Source organism: Pelmatolapia mariae, linkage group LG23 (assembly GCF_036321145.2).
Source record: "Pelmatolapia mariae isolate MD_Pm_ZW linkage group LG23, Pm_UMD_F_2, whole genome shotgun sequence".
In the NCBI taxonomy this organism is placed as follows: Eukaryota; Metazoa; Chordata; class Actinopteri; order Cichliformes; family Cichlidae; genus Pelmatolapia; species Pelmatolapia mariae.
In genome coordinates this window covers 47,780,615-47,790,000 of record NC_086246.1, presented here as the reverse complement: position 1 = coordinate 47,790,000, position 9,386 = coordinate 47,780,615, and the positions used below count along the sequence as shown (strand labels likewise).

General features: G+C 42.2%; 1 protein-coding gene across 3 annotated transcripts in view; it reads right to left on the bottom strand.

Moving 5' to 3' along the window:
- Nucleotides 1–9,386, bottom strand: part of tle2b (TLE family member 2, transcriptional corepressor b) — a 77,732-nt gene that overhangs the window by 16,516 nt on the left and 51,830 nt on the right. For 2 of the 3 annotated variants that reach the window (XM_063467508.1, XM_063467510.1), the window contains exons 6-9: nt 7,020–7,094; nt 4,962–5,142; nt 3,604–3,620; nt 1,256–1,396 (exon numbers count right to left, since the gene is read on the bottom strand). In XM_063467508.1, the coding sequence (XP_063323578.1) occupies nt 1,256–1,396; nt 3,604–3,620; nt 4,962–5,142; nt 7,020–7,094 (414 nt within the window). The remainder of the gene's footprint in view (nt 1–1,255; nt 1,397–3,603; nt 3,621–4,961; nt 5,143–7,019; nt 7,095–9,386) is intronic. The other variant, XM_063467509.1, reaches the window with a different exon arrangement.

Below are 9,386 nucleotides of genomic sequence, written 5' to 3'. Positions count from 1 at the left end.
GGTGAGGAGGGACGAGAAAAAAGTTCAAGGGGGGAAAAAAAGGGCAGAAAATAATACAGATGGAATAAAAATGAAAAGGAAACAAGAAGTGGAGCGTGGAGCGTGAGCGAAAAAGCAAGAGGAACTGAGAAACAGCGGTAAAGAGACAGAGAAAGATATAGAATAGGAAAAGGCAAACAGAGAGAAATGGGAGGCGTAATTCGGCTCGACAGACGGAAAGAGAGGAAAAACATTCAGAAAGTGGAAGCTCTCTGTGCTTGTTCTCTTTCTGAACTAATGGGAAGATTTGGACTGTTGCTGCTGATGCCAAACTGACTTAGCTGGAGGCCGTCTTGCACAGACAGACTCCCGGTGTCAATCAATCCTCCAGACTGCAAACACACAGCCATCTAATTCATTACAGCTATCTGCCTTGGCCATCTCTCTTCTGGCATTACATCGCCTCTGGCTGCTTGCTCTTCCCCACTGGACCCATCCAAACCAAACACGACTCTAATTGGCCACAGGCCCCCGACCCCCGGGTGGCCCGTAATGTCATAGGCAATGTCATACAGACACACACAACCACACAGACACACATCAGACAGACATCTTTGGTTGATATAAAGAACAAAAGTTGTTAATTTACACGTAACTTTTATGATTCCTCCCGTTGGTTGTTACCTCGGCTGCTGCATTTTATTTTTCTCAGTGGCATCGTTTCAGGCTCAGATTATAAGCACAAAGTCACATAACACGCTTCCTGTCACCAAGGCTGAAAATTCCCACTGCAACATGCTTGGACTGGGTCCAAGATTGTGTCCACACCCCTGTCCAACTCCAGGCCTCAAGGGCCGGTGTCCTGCAGGTTTAAGATATCACCCTGGGTCAACACGCCTGAATCAAATAATTCGTTCATTACCAGGCATCTGGAGAACTTCAAGACATGTTGGGGAGGTAATTTAAGCATTTAAATCAGCTGTGTTGCTGGACACTGGCTCTTGAGGCCTGGAGTTGGACACCCCTGGTATAGGACATCTGAATCTGGGTCACTTTGCAATTTTTTAAGAACATCAAGACTATATATACATTTTTTTTTAAATTTTATGTCGATATGCTTTTTGTGAAGAAATTATGAAAGAATGGAAAAGAATCCTCCCAAAAACACTCCTGGATCCAGTTCTGTATCTGATCTGAGATTCACCACCTACGCAGCCCCTGAACCTCACTACTGAACCAACCCTTAATCACATTGGTGAAGGTAACAAACACATACGTAGGAATGTGGCGGGAGAGACTCTTTGTCGTCACAGCGCCTTCTCTTGGCCTCAGCTCCTCCCTGCGAGGAGGCGTAACCTCCTGATGGGCCTTGGCGCTCTTCATTTGGCTGGCTGTCTGTGGATGACACCGACTTACTCTGGGGAAAAAGAAAAGACAGGAACACAATCAAAAGTATGAACGCGTGAACACTACCTCACAGCAAAAGCACAGGTAATGACCGCCCAGGGCATGACACGCAGATTCACGTCACACTCGCAAATGATCAAACAAAGCAAAGTAAACACGTGGAGACACAGTGGATGGAAAAACAGACATGAAAAGCACACAAAACATACACACACACAGAAAAACACAAGCACAGGTTAAGACACAGTCATAGCAGTGCACAGGCCAGCCTATAAAGCTAATTACTGCTCTCCCTCGACACAGCAGTCTTCATGTAAAATATGAGTCTCATTATTGGCCAATAAAGCTGTGCAGGTATATTTACAAGCCTTTCCTGGTGCTCAGCACTCTGAAAATCCGATCAAAGCATTGTGTTGTTTTAGGACTGGGGCAAGGGCCGGAGGTTCGGCGAGGGCCACTTGTCATTCTCTGTCCCCCCGTGGGGAGGACAAGAACAGCGAGGGTTTAACACACCAGTGAGTCACACAGGAAGGAGCCCACGGGAACGGCAGGAAGGAGCACAACACACGAGAGAAGAGACTACACAATGGACCTCAGTGCAGCTCCGCAAATTTCCCTCGTGTCATTCTTTTCCTCCTCCGCCTTTTTTTCGCCTCTTCTGTTCACTTCCTCTCGCTGTCCCTTTTTTCCCCTCCATTTCAAATTCAAACTTGTTTTTGCCAGTGTGGGGCTCTCTGATAAATGTCAATTGATATGCATCCTCCTCCTCCTCCCTTTCTTCCCCAAATGCGGTAATGCTTGGCTAAGTTCAGCAGAAACCTCCGCTCATGAGAGAAATATTTTCTTGGTGCTTAACAATCGGCATTGTGCTCGCAGTTAAATTATGCTAAGGTTTTCACTGCAGAAAGAGCGAGGGAAAGTAAAGTCAGCAGCGGCCCTAAATCATTTTTATTTCACAATAAAGCTAGAACAAAGACTTGTTGGTATTTTTAACAACACCCCACCGCTGCCAGCACATTGTCCCCTCCACCCAGTTTCAAGTTTCTTCTCTTTAGTTTCTTTTTCAGTTTTCACACAAATAATTCCTGCTGCTTCTGATGGAAAAAGTCAAACAGGTCAGTGCTGTAGTGAAATGTCACCTTAAAGAAAAGACAGCTACTGTAATGTCATCTGTGTCACTTTGGTTTATTCTTATTGTGCCCAATGAAACTCAGAATAAGTTACCGTACATGTAAAAACTGTCAAACAACCACAAACCTAAACAAACTAACTAACCGAAATTTGTTATATTTTTTGTCTCATGTCGAATAATCTTCTGGCAACTGGTTCATTTTATCACTCCATTTCCAGCCCCCATCTCAAAGTTTTTGAAACATGTTGCATCCACCATGCATCCATTCACGTTTCCTATGTTCTACTGTTAATAAAACAAGGCTTTTTCAGATTTGGATATCAACACATTCTGTTTTTATTTCCATTCTGCACAACATCCCAACTTTTTTTGGAACTGGGCTGATAAACTGATCATTTTTGCTCTTAGAGCAACATGTGTCCAAACATTACATTACTTCCTGCAGGATAGAAACTCCATAAGCCTTTGAACTGTTCATCCATTCATGGTGAACAGCATTTTGATTTTCTGGTGCAGCGATTTCACTTCATCGTGACGACGGCACTTTTGCACATTAGGTTTAATATTAACTAAGGATAGTTTCGACTCTGAAGCATCTAATCGCTGTTGGATCTGCTGTACAGGAATATTTGGTGATTCACGGCCAGTATTTAGCGGTTTTACTCGCATTTCTTATTTTGGGGTATTTTGGGCAGCATTTAACATTAACTCAGATATAATCCTTCCTCGTGTTCTGTATATGTTGTAGATTACCCGAATATTTGTGGCGCTGATAAAGAAACAGTCCATTAACTCAGTTCGTAGGCTCCTCCAGATAACAGTCAAATGCGGCAAGCTCAGACGTTAGTATAATGTGGAAAACCTTGAGAAGCTCAAGGTTGATGGTGATGAGCTGCTATTGTGCCGGTGTTGAGCAGTGCTACTCCTGGCTGAGCTCCAGCAAAACACTGCCTTTTTTAGAGGCCACTTTGCGGCGCGTCTCCATTTCCCTCAGTTTATCACTGTCACACACACGCGCGTGCACACGGTGAAACGTGGGCGTACAAAACACTTACATCAAGGTACACACATGCAACACTACTCACCCTGCTGGGCGCTCCCTCTGGGTTGGGGCAGAGAAAGGGAAGGAAAGAAAACCGAGCAGAGAAAAGAAGAGAGCGATGAAGAAGGGAAAATGGGGAGAAGAGAGAAAGTTTGACGTCAGTGCCGATAACAACAACAACAGTCTCCAGTCAGCCAAGGTTAGGCTGAACTACGACGACTTCTGTCTAATAAAGATACAAACCCACTATTGTGCCCGACTCCAGCCTCCTCTATCCTCTCTATCTTTCCCTCTCTCTCTTCTCCAACCAGACAAAGCTCGCTGTCTTCCCCTGCTGCCATCAACGCTCACCATCTTTTCCCTCATTCTTCGTCTCATATGTAAGAACAGAAACACACACAGCTGCAGACATGCATAAGCTCTTACACAGATGCTTAACGTGACAATACGAACACAGTGATCTCTTTATCTTTCCCCCGTTTCTGTTCTCACCGATTCCTTCCATTTTTCTTTCTAGCTCTCAGTTTATTCATGAGAAAGTCTCTCTTGGCTCGCTGCCGGAAAAACTGCACAAAGATAAGATATTCTATCGGGGTGAAAGGAAGTTCATAGGGAGAGAGCATTTCTCCTGCATTTACAGAAAGGCCATGAATACATCTGGTCATAGTAAGACAGCAATCGAAACAGGAAAGTTCAAACTGAGTCCAAAAGGTGAGTTCCTGGACAAATTACAAAGCAGCTGCCTGTCAGAGATGATGTATAGTGTTGCTTTGCATTTTTGACTACATTTTGTGTGGTTAAAAATGATAAAAAATGATCTTTTTCTTATTCTGCAGCTGTCACGAGTTACTATCCGCCGATTCTAGGATGACAAATGAAGCCAATTAACGACAAAAATCAGAAATGCAAATGTTGGAAAACAGACATTTTAGGAAGCAAAAAATCATCTCTGCGCGTTTGATATTCGATAGATGCACGCGCCGTTTCCCAGAGCCTTTCCCTCAGCCTCACATGTACTGAACTAGCTAACCAATCTCCTCAAAATGTTCAATACTGTCATTGATTTCATCATCGATCAAGCACTTTGTGTAAACCTGAAACAAAAACAAGTACACTGATTCTCACTGTGGAACAACCGTGGTACACTTCAGGGCTGGAGGGATTTTTAGGGGTAAAAACGTCCACATTAAGAAACAAAATGTTCTGATGAGTGTGAGTGCAAGTAAAGGCAGTTGGTTTCAATAGTAGAAAAGACTAACGCTGCTCAAAGTCACAGAGGAGACAAAAGTCTTTTATTCTAGCTGCTCACTCAGAATATCCTCATGACAAATACTCTACCAAAACACATAATCCTGATTTTACAGTCAAAACTGAGAACGAAGAGGCTAAACGCTTCTTTACCTCTGAGATGTTCAGGGTCCAGGTGGTTGCGCTCATCTTTGGAGGCAAGGTGGGCTGAGACCCCCAAAGCCCCCGTCAGTGCCAGCAGTCCTGAGCCCCCTGCACCCAGGGACAGCCCTGATGGGTGTGGCGTCAGGGGGATGCCAGGGGCGTGGTGAGACAGGTGCTGGAGCTGCTGCTGCTGTGGCCACAGGGAAAGAAAGTAGCGGGGAAGTAAGGAGTAAGGGGAGGGAGGGTGAGATACAAGAGAGTGTGTGGTTAGAAAAGACAAGGTAAAGAAGAAAAGGGAATGAAAAACAGGAGAAGTGAAGTGAGAGGGAAGGCAGTGTTGTGATTGGAAAAAAGAATTGAGGAAAAACATGAGAAAGGGAGAAGGCGAATTAAATAAAACACACATGGAGAGCCCAACGGTGAAGAAGGAAATTAAGATGAAGGTGGACAGGATGTGAAAGTGATTAGAGGATTAACAGGTGAAAGGATGGAGACCAAGGATGGGAAAGAGGACAAGGAAAGAAAGGCAGAATGAAATTGAATGATCATGATACACCCAGAAAGCAAAGGCGGTTGAGAATGAAACCAAGAAGTGAATAGAAGAACCAGAGTTTTTTTTAAGAGTGAGATATCGAGGCAATGGGATTTATTATAAAGGCGAAGAAAAAGGTAGAAAAGGGGCCATGGGAAAACACAGGGAGGATTAAAGGGAAGGATGAAAATGTTTGAGTCACAGAGCAAATGATGAGGAGAAACAGAAGGAAATAACATAGGAAGCAATGAAAAGTGAAGGAGAATTACATGAACAGGGGAAAGAGTAAATGAGTGCAGGAAGAAAGGGAAGGAAAGTGTGCAGCAGGGAGAATAAAAGGTAAGAGAAAAAAAATGATGGGAGAGAATAAATGAGGACACGGCCGATGTAAGATGGAGAGAACGATAAAAGATTGTGGGGAGGGATGGGAAAATCCAGAAAGAAAATGACGAAGGTAAGAAAAAAAGAGAGATGGAGAAAAAGGAGAAAAATGAGGAGAGAGAGAGGAGAGCAAAGGAGCAGCTACAGATAAAGAAAGGCTATTATCCTGAGGGGAGCATTATGATGTGTTTTTGTGTTTTGTCAAGCCGGTGTATTAGACACACATACACACACAAAAGCACACACCTTAGAGACAGCAGTGTTTGTAGTGCTGGGAGGAACAAAGGGCCTTAAGTAGACAGTAATGTGATCAGTGCTCTGACAAGCTGTGGAAAGCCCCATCTACTACAGCACTCAGGAGCATCACTGTGTCTCTCTGTGCGTACATATATATGTATATACAGACAAGTAGATCATATGCACAATATGAGCATTGGTAAAGCTCTTGAATTGATGATTCAGGTAACTCATTATTGATAATGCTAATAATGCTGGCGCCGCAGCTCCCACACGTTAACGGCGAGTGTTTAGTTTGGTTTAAGCTGCCGCTGCGATGAAAAATAACGAGGGCATCGCCGGTTAGATGTGACCGATACCATCTCACGGTGAAATGAGGAAACGTACATATATGTACAATGGGGCACATGCATACTCAGGACAATATAGCCAAATGTGCAAGGGCGTGCTTTTGGTGATGCAAAAATACTCTGATAAGTCTAATAAGTTAGTATTCAAAGTATTGTGAATCAACTTTTTGGGTGACCACCTGATGTTGCTCAAGAGGAAGCAAACAGCAGGATCACTGCAAAAGAAAAGAATGACTGTGTTGCAGTGGAGTCCAAGTCCAGACCTCAACCTGATCGAAATGCTGATACGGGACCTTAAGAGAGCTGTGCATAAACAGATGCCCGCAAATCTCAATGAGGTGAAGTGAAGTTGTAAAGAAGGGGGGCCCAAATTTCTCCATAAGGATGTGAGAGAAATGGAAAGTTACTGCTGTTAAAGGTGGTTCTGCAAGCTACTGAATCATTTTCACAGGACTGCTCATCACAGACGCTTAACTAGACGTTTGTATTTATAGACATTAAGAATGAATAATAATTTAATTCCCATCATTCTTAGTTCCTCTGTGTTGATGAATGAAGGTGACTCACCCCGATGATGGCGTTGAGTTCAGCCATAGTGACCTGCTTGGCCCTCTCCACAGCTTGGACCACCTGTTGCTGGTGCTACACATACACATGAAGGGAGAAAGTGAAAGAAAGACATATTACAGTGCATAATCATCCACGGTGTGTGCTGTGATATATACTGTAAGCATAATGTGATGTAGAGTATACTGCATGTACACTCAGTAATGACACAACGGGGACTTTACATTAAACAAGCTAGAGAAACGCTGCTGCCTCCATCCAAAGCCGGTACAGGTAGTGCAAATAAGACTGTCTGGATGGAGCAACCATGCATTCACACAACACAAACACTGAGAGAACGTCACAAAAAACGGAAGCGCACACACTGTAGCCAGACACGTACAGAGATACGTGCGCATTCACACACACTGAGAGCAAGGCTAACGAAAATCTCAGCTCTGTTTGAACAAAATCCCAATGTAATCAGTCGCACAAACTCAAACATACATGTGTGTGCCGCTGTTGCACACCTACACACAGAATACACACAGTGTCAATATTGATCAAACTGACAAAGCTGTGACCTTGCTGTCTCCAGGTAGCGCACTCAGTGTACACTCACACATAGAGACAAAAAAAGGAGGGTGTCTGCAGGTTTGTATTTACACAATCTACACACCTGCACAAAAAACCCTCCACGCACACACAAATGTACAGTAAAAATCACACTGACGCAATAGAATTAAACTATAAAAATGGCTTACTCTCATTTAATCTGTTTTGTTGTCTCGCCCAAAGTCAGAGCAACAATGTAACAATATATCATCAATAATTCTGCTCCTCTAAGCACATATAAATTAAATTATGGCTTTAAGGAGCAATTAATGAAGCAAAACACTCGTGCAGGAACGGTGATAATGCTTCTGAATGATAAGAGGCCTTGAAGCACTTAAAAAAAGTATGTATTTAATTTATAGTCAGAGAGCTTACTTCATGATGTGCTGTATAGCTGCGTCTAAAACAATGCTAAAGACTTCTGCTTTGTCTCCAGTTACACTGAAAGTTGTGAGATTTATAATGTTATCAGTGCCATTCGCTATGGGATAGTTCATTAGTAAATAACCCCAGAAACACATACAATGCATATGACAGTAATACCTTGTTTTCACCATGGGGCATTACATTAAATAATAATAATTTCAAATATTAGCTAACTGTAACATGACAAGGTGGCCTCTTCAAGTCAGAAATGTAGAAGTATCAATCACATCTGCTACACTAATTGTGGAAGTGTTATTGTTATATATTATTGTTGGTTTGATTTATTTATCTTAAAAATTAGCCAGTTGTTGTGTTCGCCTAACAGAGCCATATCAATAATTTGTTGGAGACCGTTTTTAATAATGCTGCCTCTGTACACCGCCGCATTGGATTTAAAATCAAACACTCAAGACATGATTGAAGTGCAGGCTTTCAGCTTTAATTCAAGTCATTAAAAAAGAAAGAAATCTTCCACTGTTTAGTATTTACAAATATTTTTATACACAGTTCCACATTTTCAGAAGCAAAAAGTCTAGAACCCATGAACATCAGCAAATGCTGTGTTTCCTACCTCAGGATTAACTAGACTTTTACTGCAGCTGATTTTAGTTGCTTCTTGTTTGTCTGTCCTTCTGCCTTAAGATTTGTATTAAATACCTGAAAAGCGTGGTCTATTGGTTTGAGATCAAGTGAATCACTTTTACCCACTTTCTTTTCATTGATAAACTCTTGGGTTGTTTTTCAGACTGCTTTGGTTCATTGTCCGTTCACATCATCAGTAAACACTAGTGACATGGTTCTACTGGCAGCCGTAACATTGCCTCCAACATTTTTCACAGATTTGCTGTTAAAAAAGCTGAGCTGGTCAGTGGAGTCCTTATTTTTAAGAATAAACCAAACTGTAGATTTGGCCACTCGTAAAGTTTTTGCTTTCTCTCGGTTTATTTTGCTTTTTCAGCCCGATGATGGAATTTTTCACTGGCAAAATTACAGTGAAAATAAAGTGAAATACAAATTCATCACTGTCCAGTTGACTTTAAGCTTGAAACTGTGGGACTCAGAGGCAACACTAAATGTTTTTAACCAACAAATTATGGATCTAACTGTATATAATACAGAATTCTGTCCAAGTGACAACATACCACTGAAAGTTAACGTTCCATTATCAATATGCTTGCTTTAAAATGTAAAGGATTTGGATTAATTAACATCTGTGTAGCAAATCAGGATTAGTATTTAAATTCTTCAACTGTTAAAATGTCCTGTATGCAGTATATGATAGATTTCTGATATTCTGGGGGGAAGTGTCTGAGGTGTGAGTGGTTTTCTCCCCTTTTTTGTGCCAGC